The 17922-nt window shown below is 44.9% G+C and overlaps 4 protein-coding genes across 5 annotated transcripts in view; 2 read left to right on the top strand and 2 right to left on the bottom strand.

Moving 5' to 3' along the window:
* AK8 (adenylate kinase 8) overlaps positions 1-1956 on the top strand; it is a 72058-nt gene extending 70102 nt beyond the window's left edge. For both annotated transcript variants that reach the window (XM_074891321.1, XM_074891320.1), the window contains exon 13: positions 1681-1956. In XM_074891321.1, the coding sequence (XP_074747422.1) occupies positions 1681-1927 (247 nt within the window). In that variant the 3' untranslated portion in view covers positions 1928-1956. The remainder of the gene's footprint in view (positions 1-1680) is intronic.
* A 6811-nt stretch (positions 1957-8767) lies between these two features.
* LOC141953074 (general transcription factor 3C polypeptide 4-like) lies at positions 8768-13654 on the bottom strand. Its single transcript, XM_074891323.1, has 4 exons — positions 13534-13654; positions 12769-12899; positions 11778-11866; positions 8768-10705 (listed from the first exon to the last, which is right to left on the bottom strand). The coding sequence occupies exons 1-4, from the start codon at positions 13552-13554 to the stop codon at positions 10641-10643; spliced, it is 306 nt and encodes a 101-aa protein (XP_074747424.1). The 5' UTR covers positions 13555-13654; the 3' UTR covers positions 8768-10640.
* Positions 13655-14127: 473 nt separating this feature from the next.
* On the bottom strand, positions 14128-17240 carry GTF3C4 (general transcription factor IIIC subunit 4). The gene is made up of 3 exons (XM_074891184.1): positions 17226-17240; positions 14736-16556; positions 14128-14271 (listed from the first exon to the last, which is right to left on the bottom strand). Exons 1-3 carry the CDS (start codon positions 17238-17240, stop codon positions 14128-14130), a joined length of 1980 nt encoding a protein of 659 aa, XP_074747285.1.
* A 231-nt stretch (positions 17241-17471) lies between these two features.
* The window catches only part of DDX31 (DEAD-box helicase 31), a 50693-nt gene continuing 50242 nt past the window's right edge, over positions 17472-17922 (top strand). The window contains 2 exon segments of the mRNA XM_074891324.1: positions 17472-17777; positions 17779-17876. Coding sequence (XP_074747425.1) covers positions 17472-17777; positions 17779-17876 — 404 coding nt within the window.

The raw sequence follows: 17922 nt of genomic DNA, 5'->3' as shown, positions 1-17922 counted from the left end.
AACTGTTCTCTTTGTTTTAGTAATAAGTGATCAGTTGTTCAGAAGTATGAAGCAAATCATTCACACATCTTTGCATTTCTTATCATTAGGATTAGCCTGTTCAGTATCTGCTCCAGTTAACACGCTTCCTTCTTCCAAACTCTGGGTTTTATTCCTTCCAAATTCATCGTGAATTGAATTGGTTTAGATGCTGCGTCTAATCCTCGGCATTATGTTAAACCTGCACTGCTGGCTACAGTGCAGTGAAGAGGGTGGCCTTCAGCTGTGTTCTAAATAATTCTACTGTGGAACGAACTCTGTGTCCACATCATTGTACCAGCTGGAGCTGCAGTGCAGTTCTGTGCAGAGACAGAGACTCTGCTTCTCTCCTCTGTTTTGCATCAATCCCAACAGTTCAGAAAATTTGGCTGTACAGGAAGAGGGATAAACTCTTCCTGCATTAGGGTAGGGGAGACTTTTACTCAGAAGTAGAATTACTGTGGCAGGAAATTTAAATACGTTTGCAAAAGAGCTTTTAGCCACTGTTGGGAGCCTTTGGCAATGCAGAAACATTGTCAGAATTCTTTTGGTGTCAGCTGTCTGGGCAGACGGAGCTGGAACTGTGGCACTGCTACATGATTCTGGTGATGAAAACCTCTGTTTTGCAGAAGCTTGGTGACTAGTTGAGTGAATCTACAATTGTGAATTCAGGGAAGCCAAATTCTGGCATTTTGGAAATTAGAAATAACCAAAACCTCACAGTGAATTTGTATCTTCAGCTACTATAAAAGATGTTAGCAATTATATTCTCTGTGTTATCTGCCCAGACCAAGGTAGAGTGTTTGTGTCTTCTTAACTTCTTCCAGTGATGTTTAGCACTAACCCTCCTTGTAGTGGCTTGCCAAGAGGAAGCATACCTGTCCTTCAGGCCCCAGCCTGTGGTGATCTGCAGACTGTCCAGTGAGGGCTGTGCTTCTGCTACGCTCCTGCCGCTCACTGGAAGCGCTCAGCCACATGCCTGCTAATAGGAAACACTTTCAAAATTTAGTATTGGTGATCCCGGCCCTATTGCTGCGCTTTTGAATCTTGGCAGGAAAGCCCCCAGTGTCTGAGAGCCTTTAACACATTTTAAGTTACAGGCCCTTCAGCAATGCCTGGACACAGGGCTGTTTGGGCTCACCGATTCAGTGCAGAGAAAGCACTCAAAGTTTGGCAGTTTTTTCCTGACTAATGTCCAGCATCAGCGTAACAGTAAACCACAGCGTATATTTTTAACAGGTGCTGAGGTTTAAGGTTAGGCTTTTTTAGATGCTTTTTTTAAAGATAGGAGTCAAAGATTACAAGTAAAACATGTTACCTTGGGATTGGGTCTGGAACAGATCTGGAAAAGCTTCTGAACCTGGAGCACCAGGTATGTTGTAGGGATTTCTCCACACCTTGTGTGAAGTATATAAACACTAGCATCACTCTCTCAGTGTTACCTCAAGAGAAACACTTGGCTTTCGAGTATCCAGGATTCTTGAGAGCAGGAATGACAGATTACTTGCCCTGAAATTTCCAATCATGGTTTTAAAACCCCAACCTAGAGTAGAAAGAGGCACTTCCAAGGAACTGTGATAGGCAAAACATGGAGTATCTTAGGAAGTGGTCACTGTATCCCCAACTTGAGCTGAAGCTGCGGCATTTGTATCTCATCTCCAGATACCACACTACATTCAGACCAGCACCCACACCGGAGATCCAAGCCCGCCTCAGGCACAACCCTAGAGACAAGGAGGAAAATATTGAGAAGCGTGTGGAAACCTATTACAGGAACGCCAAGGAACTGGAGGATTTTTATGAAGATGCCTTTTACGTCAACGCTGACCAGGACCCTTATGTTATCTTTGAGTTTATAGAAAGCTGTATCATTAAGCCACTTCCATGCAAAAAAGTGAAAAGATCATAATTAATAAGGATGATTTCTGGAACAGTTAATTTTAAACTTTTCCCTGTAATGTTTGCAGTCCGGTCACTGAAGCAGCCACGAGTGAAGTCAGCCAAGGGAAATAGAGGCCAGAAAAATGTGGAAGCCAAAAAAGGGGTGGGAGCCTCAAAAGAGGTGGGAGGCCAGAGGGAAGTAGAGGCCAGAAAAAAGTGGAGGCCGAAATAAGGTGGGAGAGGTTTTTTTTTTTTTTTTCCTCTGGTTGGCTCTGGCTGCAGTAAATGCTCAGGTAAGTCTTCTTAACTGGAAAATCCTTGATGAAGAGCCCAGCGCTCTGTTAGCTAGCTCAGACTCTGGCCATGGAAATGCACATTCTTAATGCTTCTAAGAAAGGGGTGTGATTTGTTGTGATCCAGCAGAGCACTGAGTTTGATTACTTTGTTATGTCTCCTTCTATCCTCCCTTGTGTATGAGTGTGAATTCCTCTTGACCAGGGGATGGGGAGGAGCTTCAACTTTCTCCTGGAACCCTCTGTCTGTGGGAAGATGCAGGAGGCACGTGTCTTCTCCTTTCAGTACAGGCCTCCAGGAGCCTTTTGGTTTTAGGTGACTTCTCCGATCCTATTGCTGTGAATAAGTTTGGGTCTTTGTTGCTGTCCTTGGTGGTGTGTGTCTAGGTCTATATGGGGTGCTGTAGAGATGTACGTGCCAAATCTCCTCCTTGCACCTGTAAGTTCAAGTGGGAAAACCCTGGTTATCCAGATGGAGATATTGTATTATTTTCAGAGAGTTTAAGGTCAGAATTTTCAATACCTTTGGGGGGTTTGGTGAATGTGAATTGGACTTTCCAGCCTTGAGGGCAGCTTTAACAATCTCAGAATAAATATCTTTGAAATCTAAGAAAGCCAAATCCTCTGGCACCAGCAACACAACTCTGTGCCTCTTGCGTTGAGAAATTCCAGCTCGTAGTGCCAGGCTGAGGCAGAGGCTGCTCCCGCAGCACAGGGCCCAACCCCAAACCCTCACGTAAAGCTGGGCAAGGGCATTTATAACAGTCCTACCTGTTACAAATGTGCTGTTTGGTAACCTACTTGGGCAGCTGTTTTTTTATGCTGTTGCTATAAAGATATGCTGTAGCATGCATGCATAATTGGGAGCCCTTCTATTAATAATACATGGGAAGCTCATCTTGCTAATATCACCTTCATCTGAGTGTTCCTACTAAATATTTTGATAGATGAAATGGATAGAGAGTGTATTTAAATACTGTTTGTACTGCAGCTAGGGTACAAAAGGGACAGTGCATCTTTAATTAGACAGGTACATCTGCTTAATTAATTTAGCTGTAAAGCCCTTTTTCCTCTTCATTCTTTCATCTATATGCGGACGCTATATTAGTTCCGCTCTGCTGGTTCCATAGAAACTGAGAAAAAGAGCTCGTCTCATTGAGATGCGCTTGGCATGTCTGGGTACGGAGTCTCAGGTCAATGGTCAACCCCCAAGGGTTTGCAGCAGGCCTGAAGTGCAGAACGTAAGGGTTAGCAGAACATGCTAATACTCATGTAGAACTCTCCCTCAGAAACAACTAAAACAATTGACATTCATTTAATTACTGTAAACGAAACAGCCCCTGCATCACTTTGCATAGTAAAGCCTGTTAATACCAAAAAGGTTCAGTGGGTGGAAGGAGGAATTAGGCTTTTATAATTGGAATGCAACACTTGAAAACCAATTTGGTAACTACGCTTGATTTTATTAGCATCTTATTCTGGCAAAACAAATGTTGAGCAATGAGAAAAACAAGGTAAAGAGGAGGTGGTAAGAACGCAGCAGGGACCAGACGTTACTTATTGTACAGCTTGCCCAGTTCTGAAATGCACATCTTTTATCACTCCGCTTTCCGAAGACGCTTTGCAGAGAGGGCTGCTTGGAGGTTGTGCTGTACCCTATATATTATGCTGTTAATTACGGAGTTCAGCAACAAATGAGTGTGTCCAACTGTTCCACAAACTTTCATGTCCGTCTGCTCCAAACAATATTCAGTGCACAGCGGTGGAGGGACGCTGCAGCACCCCCAGGTTGGAGACCCCGTCCTCAGGGCTCCCCTGCAGCTCTTGAAAGATTTCCCCCGCTGCCTCCTTTGGTGTCTCACCTTTCCCCACAAGGCTTGGGTGCTGCTGCCAGCACAGAAACCTTAAATGTAGCTGGTTTTGCCACCATTCACAAGGTGCTGTAGAGGCTGCGGGACTGTAACGAAGGGAGAGCCAGCCAGGCGTTCGTACGGGTCCTTAAGATTTGGTTTAGAGCAAAGACAGGCTTGGCAGGTTCCTGTGCCTCAGTTCTGCTTCCCAGAGGGGCAGCTGGAGCCCAGCTGATCTTAAGTAGGAGCGACCTGTGGTTATGACCCCGTAACTGCCCATCTCTGTTGCAGTTGCCAAAACTGAACCTGAAAGGTGGCTCTTGCCTTGTCGTACAGACTTCGTACAGAAAATGGGCTATTCCCCTCTACAGGCAGGCTCTCCTGGGTTATTCTCCTCTTTCTGCAACAAGAACTGTTTGATTCTACGGAAGAAAAGAAAAGGTGATGTCAGGCCCCTTCCATCAAAGAAAGTTGGTTCTTTAGTAGAATTGTTTTCTGGAGCTGGAGTGCTGCCACGCGGCGGTTCGGGAGGCCGGGGAAAAGAGGGGTTGAACTACACTGGCGAGGATAAGGGAACAGTTGTGTGGCTGTAGGGCACTGTCAGAGCCCAGGTGCTCTCCCAGGCTTCACCACTGGTGTTCTGTGACAGTGCTCACAGTGAGATTTTTAAGCTGTTTTGTTTTTTTTTTTTAAAGTGTGAAGGCTTATGCTGAAGGACTGAGTGCTTAACTACACTGCTCTTGCCAGTCTCAGCTCTTGGTGCCCCACGCCCCTCCCAGGAGTTCAGTCCCTTAAAATACAGACATTACAAACAAGTACTTTATTTATTTATTTAGAATAAAAAAGGAGCAGGATTACAATGCTACTGTTGCAGTATACAAAACATTCATCCAGGTTTGTTTCACGTTTACAAAATGTGCCATATACACAGCATCAATATTCACATCACCTTTGTCAGACCCTCCCAGGAACTAAGTCTCAAAGGAAAAAATCCAGAAACTAAAGCTTAAAACTCAACTTTGCTTTTCATTCAGGCTGGTGACCGTGTGGTCGGCCAGCTACAACACCCGCACCCCAGAATGGAATTAAAGTAGCATGAAGAGATCAACTAGATTAGCGGAGCAATTAAATTAAATTCTCCTCTGTGCAGTTCCATTTGGATGGCTCTTGGGTTTTCCCTTTTCAGGGCTGGCTCCTAGTTTTGTGTTAAGAATGCTGCAGGGCTGGCACAGCCCTGAAACTCCTGCTGGGGGCTCTCGGCAGAGGTGAAGGTCCTCCAACACACATCTGGGTTGATTCCGCTGCAGCCTAGGACAGCACGGGGAATTACTCTGCTTTCTGTAGTGTAGTTAATGCTAATAAGTGCCCCACGTACCAGCACTTAGTGTGAAAACAATCCCCCACGTGACAGAGCAGCAGGAGTTCCAGGTTGTTTGAGTGAAGAGTGGTAAAAACTGAGTGAGCATTAAAAAACAGTGAGAGAATGAGAGTATTCCAACTGACAGCAAGGGTCTGGGAACATCTCCAGTGTAGAGTTAGAACTGAGTACAGCCAAAGATTAGCACAGATGGAAGTTTAAGTGAGAGTATGTATACAAGGCCCTCCTCCCTTAGAAGTGAAAACTAAAGCTCTTGGGCATCGCTGCACACACATCATAACCTCTACAAGTTGTGAAAAACTCTCCTGGATTGAGACTTCCAAGAGAAGACTCGACTCCATCTTGTTAAGACTCCTGCACCTTGGACAGATAGGACAGGACTCCAGATGAACAGAGCCAAGCTCAACTTGTCCTTGTTTACCCACACAGAAGGAAAAAAGCAGCTTTCCAGCCTGGTGTTTGCCAGCAGAGCTGTCCCCTAGCAGGCACCTCCATGCAGACATTTGTACCAGTTCTGGTTAAAGAATAAACCCTGCCCACTGCGATGTATAACCAGCGTCATCTGTGTGTTTACAGGCCTGATATAGAAAGCTTCAAAAGGGAATGTAAGGGGGATGAGGACAGATGTAGTATTGATAACTATTGTGAGCATCTCACCTTTATTTACTGGGAACCCATAAACCCCTTCTTCCAGTTAATTTAGATGCCCACTATAAATCTTTTGCCACAACTACAACACTTTGAGGCCAAGACTGCTATTGCCCTTACTTCCAGCTGCAAAAGTATGAACTAGTGCTCTGCAGTAACAAATCTTGAAGTTTATATTGTTAAGTATTAGACTGCTACTAAGTACACATTAATAAAGTGACTGCCAGAAAGAATTCAATAACCAGCATGAACGAGGTTGTAAAATGCCAGCAAGCACTTTGTCGTGATGGACAGCAGAAGCAGGCACATGGTGGTCTCTCACCGACGTACCCAGCCCCACTCGTGTGGAAAGGCAGAGACCAAAGAGGCACCTTCCTCTTCCTGCAGCCACCGTCCTGCCCCCCTGAAGAGAATCTCCTGCTGGACACATCTCACTGGCCTTGTACAGGTCTGGCACGCAAAGTTTAGATGTTGTCAAAAGAGCAACAGCCTCAGTGATTAACCCCGCGCCGTGGCGAGGGCTCCGAGGAGCATGGAGGGGCTCTCCCCTCGCTCCCTCCCTGATGCCCTACCTGGAGGTGGCAACTGAGACTCCAGCAATGGTGCCTGCAAGGCCACTGCTTCACAAACTGGGCAAGTCATGCAGGGAGGGCTCCGTGTTTTGAGAAACTACTTGTACAAACAAGTCTCCTGTAAATGTTAGTTTAGGGCAGAACAACAAAAGTGTGATTTGTTAGCCTTTAACTAGGACTATAAATGTTTGCATTCAGTTCTTTTATGTCAAGAAACCCTTAATGAGGATAGAATAAATGGTGTTACGCTGCCCATAATCACTGATGATACATTAGCCAGTGGAATACCTGGTAAGTTGAAGAAAATCGGGGAAATACTTACTGTCTGTATATATGCATTAGCAACCATAATATTTCTTCCCTAGAAATATACAATAGGATTAATAGGATGGGGGAACATACAAAAGGAAAGGCTGACTGAATGATGAAGTCCCCAACCCAAAGCTGAACTGAGGTAAAAGGCAGCAACGAGTTCCACTGTCACCAATTCCAGAGCAGGAGGTGGAGTTTGGAGACCCAGGACAGAGCCCTCATGACCCCAAACTTTCAGCTTAGCTCAAACAATGGCATCTAGCACCAAGGTACAGTGCAGAGCTGTTCTGCTGAGGCATCGCACCTGGACTGGGCCTGCACTTCTTCATCCCAGTGGAGGAGGGAAAAACTCGTTATCAGCGTGAGTAGCAAATCTTAACTGCTATCAGAAGCTACTTATCAAGGACAATGCCACGTTAGCTTCAGACACAAAACACAGCATCTCTGGCTATTAATTCTCAGATGCAAGAGCAAGTACCACAATCCTTTTTAAAAAAAAAAAAAAGCAACAATGCATCAAGAACTGCTTAGTCTCTCTGCTGGGGCATAAACAGCCACAGTGTTTATTTCAGCACCAAATGGCAAAGCAGTTCAGGAGAGCGAGCCTTCAACTATTCACTTGTTTGAGAGATCTGCCAAAACTTAGTGAGATAAACTCTGATTTTATGGAATTTGTTCGTTGAATACTTCACCTGGTGTCTCAGATCAGACTGGGCCTTAATATTGGATAGCTCCACTACGAATCAGTTTGGGAAGGCAACTCTGTTCATGGCAAAATAGCTCGTAGCTTCCTCACCCACTCACCTGCGCCGTGTGGGGTGAAAGCAAAGGGTTTGGTTAGGACCCCGGGAGGGATAATGCATCCAGGGGCTGCTGCGGCCCTGCCGGTGCTTACAGTACTCCAGCAGGAACGGGACTAAACCTCCACATTCCCAGAACTGCAAGTCATGAGTCCAAGACGGATAAAAGGTTTCCTGAAGGAAGTCTCTCAGCTGTTAGCTGGGCAGAAAAATCCAGTAAGATCAGCATCAGAGGTTAAATGTTACTGGTCTGAGGTGTGCCGTACTATTCAAGCCTACACTAGTTAAAAATACACTTCGGGACCAGCAATGGTTTAAAAAACAAAATTAAATCACAATACCTCTTTACCTGTTGTGAATGGGTCAGGGTGAGCAGTGAAAGCTTTGTGCTAAAGGATCTCCACTGGCATGCAGACAAAGCCGACATCATTGGCTTTAAAATTCCATTCTCCCAGCAGTCATAAATCAGGTTAAATAAACTGGCAATGGTATAGTGAGTATCTACTGCCTTGAAAGACAAGGAAAATAAACATTAATGCTAGGTGTACTAGAGCTTCTGCATGTCCAAAGCATTAAAACTCAACCCAGGGAAATTCAAGGGAAGTGCTGAAAGTAATCACCAGGAATTAATCTAATGATATCATGCTGAACCTTTTGGTGAGCCAGACTTAAACATTTCAGCAGATCAGGGTATTATTATGGTTTCTAAGCCAATATCAGAGAAATGTTCTTTGACTTTTTTTAAAAGCACTTACACGTGGTTCTGCAGAGTGCTCTCGCCTTTTCCAGTCAGGTGAGTTTCTGAATCAGAACACTTACTGATGAACTGCTCAGGGCTGCCTGGGCAAGGGCCTGCAGCTTCCACTTCAAATGTTTTCTCTACCACCATGAATAATCCTGTTCAGCTCATATTGGAAATTGATGTTCTGTTCCCCCCAAAACCCATCAACGCTGGGAAGAGGATAAATGCTGCCCAGGTACAGTACCTGCCCCCAAACTACGCACACGTTAGGTATCAAGGTTACTCTTTGCTTTACTAGATGCTATCATGATCTACATTTTCTTTCTTTGCAGACACACTGAAGTAATTTCAATTTTCAATGCACAGCAATAAAAAACTAAACATTTCTTTAATACAATTATGATACCACTTCCAAGGATATTTACAAACAAGGCTAATTATTTTACAGATGAATGTGCTTCTGCTGTTCTGGGCTACTATATTAATATTCTCAGTCAAAGCACTGTCATGCTTAATGCATGAAACACCGAATAATAAGGACAGCTGACTTGTTTTGATGTTAGCTGAAATAAATTTGCTCCTACTAAAGGTGAAGGAACGTTAAGAAAATATGCATAGTCATTGAATCAAGGAAATTAAGCACCAATCCACACATGCATTGCTGGAGACTGATACTGTCAGGACAATTCCTTGACTTTTCAAATAGCTACTTCACACACAATTAGAAGTGTCATGAATCACAAACAGGGCAACACATCTGAGTGTCCAGATCAGTACTCTGAAGAATGTAAATACATAGACTTTGGATTATTTGACAACATGGATTTAAGTTAACAAGACAAACTGTACTAAATAACCATACACACTTTGGAGGTATTATTCCTCTAACACTGCATAGGAAGTCAAAAAGGATTCTCCTGCTCCCCCGAGGAACTAGATGCCAAAGAGAGAAAGATTTTTTTTTCTGATAGGACAGTTAAAAGGCAGAATCAATTTCTGGGCTCAGCCATGCTACATCACTGGCGTATTTATGAACCTCTTGATGAGAAGGTCGAGGTTATACAAGAATAGTTTCACCACACTCCATGACCACCTGTGGAAGCTTTACCTGTAACATGTCAGCCATGGTGGTGTTTGGGTTTGGGCTGTTCTGTTTGGGTTTTTTTTCATTGCATCATTATGAAAAGAGAAAGTGTCAGCTGGGAGTGATTACTTGTGTGTCAAACTTCTGTAGAACTCAATTATTGTATGAGGGAGACTCAATTCAATTGAAAAATAAATCGGTCATGTTTTTGGTGACTGGACACTGGAAAAGATTATTCCTGTTGGTAGAGGGTTAAGGGAAACAAAAGGCATACACATTGGCAAAAGCTAGGAAGTAGTTAGAGCTTAGTTCAGAAAAAGAAAGTGGGGCAAGAGACTTAGAGCATTGGAAATTATATATATATTAGTGTTTAATCTAGTTGCTATTAGTTTAATAATTATTACATTTAAAAATTATTCTTACTGATCCATATTTGACTCAGGCAGCCAGTATTACCCTTCTGACTGCAATACTGTTAAGACTTAAGAGGCAGTTATTCTTCTAGACTTTAAGTGAAACTAATATAATGGCCAATTTCTTTCATATGGCTGTAACTGGCATACGCTTCACTCTGCAAGAAATTAGAACCACAAATTATTTTGATAGTTTAATATTCTGCAGCAAATGCCAGTGCTTGTTAAAAAGCAAACGAGCGCACTACAAGCTGAAGCCTTCTCTACCCACCAAGACCATTCACGAGGCAGCTCCGCTGTTCCCGTCCGGGGAAATCACCCGCTGTCGGGCGGGAAGGACAGTTCACAGCACGTCCTTAGCACTTCAGTTCCTTTTCAGTAAAAGGAAGCGTGTGCGGCTGCTGACGCTTCAAGGGGTGCATTTCCAAACCGCTTTATAAACTCACTCTTCCAGGTGCACTCCTGTTTCTGGAGCATGGAACGGGCTCTGGACTTAAGGAGTTCCTAGAACCTCCGATGTTCTATTTACAGGGCCGTGGACAATGTCTTCCCTCTCCAGTAAGTCTGTATTCCTGTGCTCTGTATCCTTCAAGACTGAAGGGACCTTATGCAGTACAGAAAATACTTTCAATCTTTACATAGCTTTTCTCTAGAACACAGGAGAATCACAGAACGTGCAAGGTCCTTGCAATAACCGCTTGATCCATTCAGGATCTGCAAATAAGAAAACAAGTTGTTTAAAGCTGGAGGTAGAGGTGAACACAGGAGTGACGCCCGAGATGGACAAACTAAATAATAATCCTGAAACAGTTTGTATATATTCACCATGCAGGATTAACTGAGCATTCAGAGGAATCCAACTCCAATTCTGTCATGAAATTTCAAGTAATGCCATCTTAAATCCCACTTCAGTAGGGGACAAGATTAAGGTGAAACAGTCCATGCTGTATCACTACATCTCATCTTGATAGCTATATAGGAAAGAATTTAAAGGATCACCATGCCACAAATGTAGCGTCCTCATTTTCTTAACCAAAATTAGATCCTTCACATAATGCAGTCCTTGGTTCCTGTTTCTTTGTCCCTGTCCTATGGAAGGAAATCAAGTTTACAGCCCCTCTACGGAGGTTTAAGTTCTGTGTTGATCCTTAGTGCTGACTGGAATACCCACATATTATGGGGAGAGGAAAAGTATCACCTACACTTTAAGACAAACTGTTAGAGTACTTGATCATTTTTTTAAGTGCACCAGTTGGGAAGAAAGCAATTTTCTTGCACAGCTTGTTGTCCCTCCTCAAACTCTGAAAATGCAAAGCCAAAAGGCTGACTGGCTCCCAGAGCCTGCCCTTATTGTCTCTGAATGATGTACTTATGGCAGGTCTGGGACCCACCCCAGCAAGGTGCCAACTATTGCTTAACCTGTGCTGGATCAATACAGCTTGCACTGAAACAGAACGTCAAAGACCATCAGCTCCTGCAGAACTGCATGCTAATATATTCAACTTGAATATAAACTAACTGTTGTAGCACTCCAGCATAGATTACGTGTTTACCCAGCGCTCATTAAAATTAAGTATTTATAAATTAATTTCTGCAGTCACTATTTTGTAATTAACGTATGCCACTAATGGATGGACAACAACAGGACACTGTGAAATGCAGAGTGCTAGTGCTTTGCGTGATAAGTGCCTGAAAGAGAAAAGTCAGTGAAACCAATTCAAATCATTTTGCAGATAAAATTTAAGAATACATAATCCTGCCCCCTTTGGCTACGGGAAGAGTTTACCTTCTGGGGTTGGATGCCGTGCAATGCTGTCGTGAAGCAAACACCTCCTGTATACCAAACTCTGGCAGGATTGGTAGGTTAGGAAGCACCTGTGAAAGGACAAGTAGTTTTATCAAGAGGCTTGGGGTTGTATTGTTTTGTTTTGTGACCTGCTCCTATGCCCTGGCTGGAGGCTGGGTTCTGTTCCCAATGGACCTTGCTTTCTGAGAGTAAGGGCTGTAATGAGCTACATGAAACATGAAAATTAATAATTTACTAACTCAGGTAAATGAAACTTCACAAGCGTACCCAGTTACATATGGTCATGAAAATGAAAAAGGCCAAAAATCAGTATACCACTGAGAAAAGTTTCCTCATTAGCCAAAAAATTTTAGCATACAGTAGAAGAGGTGAAAAGCTTGAGGGTTACTGTACAGGGGAAGAACCAGGTGTCTCTTTAAGGCAACCACTGTTTAGCCAAACTAGCACATAGTATCTGTTAGGCAAAGTTTTTAGTTTCTGACAGACTACTGACTTGCCAAGCCTCCAGGAACAATCACCATGTACCCAATACATGGGTGTTGGAATATTTCCTTTTCTAGCTGTCCCAGAACTTGTCTGACTTCTTAAACTGGCTGTTCCCAGTGATTTGTTAAATCACTTTGTTTCCAAATGCTGAAGGAGCTAGAACAAACCCTCCTTCATGTGCTGTTCCAAAGGATGACTTGTGCTTGATTTTCCCTCGCCTACTTTCCCCTGCCCCCATCCTCCCCCTGCCTGAAGAAAAAAGTTAAAGACGATCAAAAGCATTTCATTTAAAAACAGTGTACTGATAAGAGAACCAAATCCAATCTACAATGACCTCTGGACAGGTAACAGACAGAAAAAATTGCTTAACTGCAGCATGGATAACATGCTTCACAAGTCCACCACTAAGAAGTGGTTTAGGGTAGCTGTTTAAGTATGTTTCTATTATCCAGAGGAGGGCAAAAACTTTTTAAGAACCAATTACCTGAGCCAAATATGTCCATTGGAGCAGACTGCCTGTTTGCGATCAGTGAATGGCAGGATCTCTTTACACAAGCTGCAGTGCTCTGGAAAAGTCTGTTTGTTCATTTTCTTTAAGATATGCCCAATCAGCACCTGGGAATACACAGCAGTCAGCGTTGTTTACAGCAAGACAGCTGCCTAGTGAAAGGTGGAAACGTCTCTCAGGATATTGTGATTTCAGAATATAATACAGGATGCAAAGATCTATGCTCTTCACTGAATTCAAAGAAATAAAAGCCTAAGAAATAGAATACATTGATAGGTATTAATTTATCCTCATTTTATTGTCACCTCCTAAAGATTTCTGTCCCACAATAAAGGGATGCAGAACTTAAGAGCAGTAGTGTTACGTTAAGCTACTTGCAAATTTAAAAAGTACTGAAGAAATTGTTATTGTACTGCTTTAGAAGATGCCACTGACCGTTACAGCAATGCTTTCACGTTCTCATGTCTATCACAATGGATGTGCTAAAAAAAAAAAAGCCCTGTTCATAAACTACCTGGATGCATGTCATCAGCAGTTATCTTAGAGTATACATAATGTTTATAGTAGAACATTTACGTGATCAAATTTGTCTTTGACATTTCAATAGATATAAACCACATCCCAAGGGCCTTTAAAATGTGACAGCAAACTGAATAGATAAAATAGAATTTGGAAGGCAGCTTTTAATCACTATAAAAAGAAGAATCTTGTTAACAAGATAAGAAAAGCAACCTCTCAAACCTCCATTTGTAGTAACGGCATGCTAGAAAAGCACAGCAGCTCTGCCAGAACGCTTTCCCAGGGAATTACTGGTGGCCACACTGTGTGCCGCTTGCTTGCAAGTCCAGCAGAGAACAGCACACCACCTCAGCAATGGAAACGTGCTTCCTTCCTGTGCTTCCTTCCTGTCTTTCGGGATGCAATGTAAAGGTTGATTTTGAGAGTTCAAGCGATTTAAGGGCTTAGGTACTGAAAAGAACCGTTCTCTGCTCATATGAAGAGGTACAGAGACATCTGAGACATTCTTGTCATCAAGTCTTAAGAGCTGGGAGGCCCGTGGCAAAGCGTTCCCATTGAAGCTTCCTTTGTCTGACATCTACATTCATGGCCCAGCCAAGCTTCCCTGATCGCTTATTTCCTGCCATCAGTGCTTACTCTACACACTGCCATAGGCGGATACTGTCCTTGCAGTTATGCTTTTATTCTGGTAGGGAGCATTTCAAGTTTGGGAAGAGTTCCTATCATGGCCAAGCATTCAGTTCTGCTTATTTATTGTAGTTCAATAAATGCAAGCGTGCCTGAAGGTTCAGGCCGTGTATGTTATAACAAAGACATTCATTCAGCTTGCTTAACCGAAAGTCCTGCATAAAAGTTCTGAATCACTGGATTAACCTCATGGAACACAATCACTTTCTGAACTTCTGTAACTGATCTTGCCACTGAAGGCTCATGGAGCAGTGACAAGACCTGATGTACCACCTGAACGGTCACAGTACTTTCAATTATAAATACTGCAACTCTTAGAATTAGAACAGCAAACTAACTGCCTAGAGGAAATACCTCCTAAGTTTAGTTCTGTAGAGATGATAGATTAAATAAGCTTAGCCATGAAAACAAGCATCCCTCTCAACCAGTACATGTTCTAAACCCACCAACAGCAGCGGAATAACCACGGTCCTCTCCCTTGTTCTGCCAAAACTCAGGCACGCTTATTCTTTATTGTACCTGATCCAAATTTCAACATCTGTATTTATATTCCCTCCTACTCCATAATTTCAAGGAAGGACAACTTACGCTGTATGCTCTATAGAAGCTGACTGGCAAGGATGACATGATTACAGTTCTCTTTCCCACCCAAAGCTGTATTTTCATTTAAGGGTATGGAGGGGAGAGAAAGAAGTAACTTGTAACAGCGAATCCCCAGAGCATAGAGGTGCACTTACTCGTGCTGTTCTGTCATCATAGCCATCATCGGACATTAAGAAGTCACAGACTCCTCTGGTGGGAATACTGGTGTTTTCTGTAATCCATGTGTGTAGATAAACTTCTCCCAACACCCGTTTCATGTGCTCTCGTGTCAAATGCATTTCTACTGCCTCAATTTGTGCCTGTATTTCAAGAAGCTTTTCTTCCATTGGCTCGCGGCCTCCTATGTCACTTGACTGAGGAAGGGAATCATCTGCAGTGTCATCTATGTCCATACCTTTGCCCGTGTCACACAGGCTCTTCTTGCTGGCTTGTTTAGAAGTTCCTTCCTCTTGATCATCTTCAGTGCTGCCCATCCCTGGGGAATCCGATATCAGGATTTTTGCATCCTCATGTGACGGTCTCCACATGACCTCTGAGGGAGCTTTCTGCATTGACTGGTACAAAATCCTCAGGAGAAATAGCTTAAACCGCCAGAAGTAAGTAGAACCACAGCTCTCAATCTTTTTATCCAGTGCTTCCTGTAAGAACTGAGGAATATGCTTATCCTTCAAAATTTTCCAGCGTACAAGATCCGTCAAGTCCACTTGCCGGAAAAGGTTCTGAACGGAAGATTCCAAGAGCTGCGCAGCTGCCTCCTCAAAAGTCTTAAGGGTTACAAACTGAACCTGGTAGTTTTTGTTAACCGGGTGCAGGCCGTTAGTCATCCCCTCTGTCGTAATAACGGCTAAGTACGCCCCGCATGGGCTAACGGCTATTCCGTGAGTCCTGACTGAGCCAAACACTTCTGAGAGCTTAATCAGCTGGTGCTCAAACTTTAAAGCAACGTCCGTGAATATAGGAATCAGCTGCCTCACCTTTCCGTCACTGGAGCACGTATACACCGTGCCGTTCTGTTTGTCTGCAGTCATAGATACAATTGGCAAAGAATGAAGCCCTGTCACGTGGGAATTATGGACATTAAGACCTGCTTTGGATATCAACAGGAGACACCAAAATACGTAGGCTCCTCTCGCAGCCACCACCAGGCTACAGCTACATTTCTGGTAGGGGTGGTAAAGAGGAATGCATTTGATACTGTGCACTGGTAACTGGTCCATTTCTTGCCATAAGACTACGGGTTGTCTCAGCGTAAAGTAGCCTTTGACTGCTTTTAGGTTGACAGGAAGGATCTTAACCGGTCCAAAAGCACTCCCCACGATAAGTCCACTCATCTTTCGGTTGTTATGTTCATATTCCCACCAAGACAACACACTTGGGGAATTTATTCCGGACTCTATGGTATTGCAAGAAGTAATTGATTCCTTACCCAGAAATGGAAGCTGAAATTGCCAAACTGCAATGTTACCGTTTTCAAAGAGTACTGCTAAGAGCACGCTGCCGACATCCCGGCATTCGTTGTTGTGTTTAACCTGCTGAGTGGTGCAGATGCCCGACCACTCCATGCGCACTGGAGTCTGCATGCTGTGCCGTCGCTGAAATTCAGAGAAGTCTCCTAGTTCTCCCCTGGGAGTGTCAGCCTTAGAAAGTTTGTAACTGGCTTCGTACAAACGCTCCCCGTAGATTTCTGTCAGGTCCACCAGCTGCACCCACTGCAGTCTGTTGAGGTTTGCGTGGATGGTCAATCGATTGTCCATGGTTAAAGCTGCGAGCAGGCATCTCCCGTTCGCGTCACAGCCCAGCGGTGACCAGCTGGAATATTTGAATCCTCGCATGGGCGGCAGCGACTTCCCCTCGGGATTGAACACTCGATCTAGCATAAAAGTTTGGCTAACCGTTGGATCCACTGAACTTGCAAACCTTTCCTTACATTCAGCTACCTCCTTTTTTGGACCAACCTAAAAGATAACAAAAAGAACTTAAACAATAGTAGAACTTTTTTTTAAGATGAGTTTCCTGGAATTAATTCCCACTTGAAACAGAACATCCCCTATCACAACCCATACTACACTGTCCCCATGATTGATTAACATCACTCTTAAAGACTTAAGCTTCATTGTTGGCCTGAATTTGTATAGTTTTGACTCTCAGCTACTGAATCTTTGGTGAATCAAAGAGCCTGTTTTCATAGTTCTCTTCTGAAGTGTGTACTTAAAGATACTTGGCGTAACATTCAAACTGTAAAGCACTCAGTATTTCAACTCAAGTTATTCCATATTCTCACTGCTCTTTCGGAAAAAAAATTCTGATCCAGAACAGAACTATTATTTAATAAGATATTCACCCACACTTGCCATCCCTCCGTGCCAAGAAGTGTGAAAAGTCAGATTACCCCCTGAAGCCCAAAAATCCCTGCTGCAAAAATCTTTCAGCCTAGGTAGAAAACCAAGAAATTCTTGTCACGTCCCGCTCAGACGAGGGAGACTGAAATAACTGTCATCAAATTACCACAGCTCAAATGATTCTTAGAAAAAACTGATAAACTTTAGAATCCCTGAAATCCACTTGATCCTGGATCATATTTCACCCTGACATTACTGGGCTACGCATGTGTTTTTCTCCCCTACGTTTTTAAAACGCATCAACGCATGAAAGACTGCGCGCACTGCAAGTTGTGCGCGGGGCAGGAGCAGCCCAGGGGGGAGGCGGCCCCGGGGGCTCCCCCGCCACCCCGGGGGGACACAGCGCGGCAGCCCCGGGCCCCGCGGAGCGGGAGGCGGCCGGTGCCCGCCGCCGCGGCGGGCTGGGCTGGGCTGGGGGGGCTCACCTTAAGGAGACAGGCGGCGGAGGGCGCGGGCACGGCCGTGCGGTGGATGACCATCTCCTGCCCGCCGCTGTGGACGTCGCTGAGCTGCTCCAGGACGGCGATGCTGCGGGCCGTGCTCACCGACACCCGGTGGTCCTCCGACCAGGCCAGCGGCTCCAGCCCGCTGACGCCGTGCTGCAGCCGCACCGCCGGCTCCCGCCGCACCGCCGTCAGCCGGAACCCGGCGCTCGGCGCCGCCGCCGCCGCTTCCTCGACGAGCGAGTCGAGCCCCAGCGGCGGCTCCTCCTCCCCCGCCGACAGCGAGGGGCTGCCCCCGCGCTCCGCCGCCGCCGCCATCTTACCGCCGCCTCACGGGCCGCTCGGGCCGCAGCGCGCATGCGCCGCCGCCGCCGCCGAAGCCCCCGGCCGCCCCGGCTGGGGCTGCCCCGCCGCCGCCTGCGCCGCCCCGCGGGCCCGGGGCCGCGGGTGGGAGGGACGGGCCGCGCCCCACCGAGCCC

Source organism: Strix uralensis, chromosome 21 (assembly GCF_047716275.1).
Source record: "Strix uralensis isolate ZFMK-TIS-50842 chromosome 21, bStrUra1, whole genome shotgun sequence".
In the NCBI taxonomy this organism is placed as follows: domain Eukaryota; kingdom Metazoa; phylum Chordata; class Aves; order Strigiformes; family Strigidae; genus Strix; species Strix uralensis.
The sequence above is the reverse complement of the archived record's forward strand: the minus strand, read 5'-3'. Positions and strand labels throughout refer to the sequence as shown.

Excerpts from the sequence above, each read along its gene's own strand:
- GTF3C4 (XM_074891184.1), bottom strand. Across the intron at positions 14,272-14,735 it reads ATGATGACAGAACAGCACGA|GTGGTACATCAGGTCTTGTC; the intron begins GTAAGTGCACCT and ends GTGACCGTTCAG.
- LOC141953074 (XM_074891323.1), bottom strand. The coding sequence starts at position 13,554 with ATGCCGTTACTACAAATGGAG. Across the intron at positions 11,867-12,768 it reads AATGGACATATTTGGCTCAG|GTGCTTCCTAACCTACCAAT; the intron begins GTAATTGGTTCT and ends GTCCTTTCACAG. Across the intron at positions 10,706-11,777 it reads ACGGCATCCAACCCCAGAAG|ATCCTGAATGGATCAAGCGG; the intron begins GTAAACTCTTCC and ends TCTTATTTGCAG.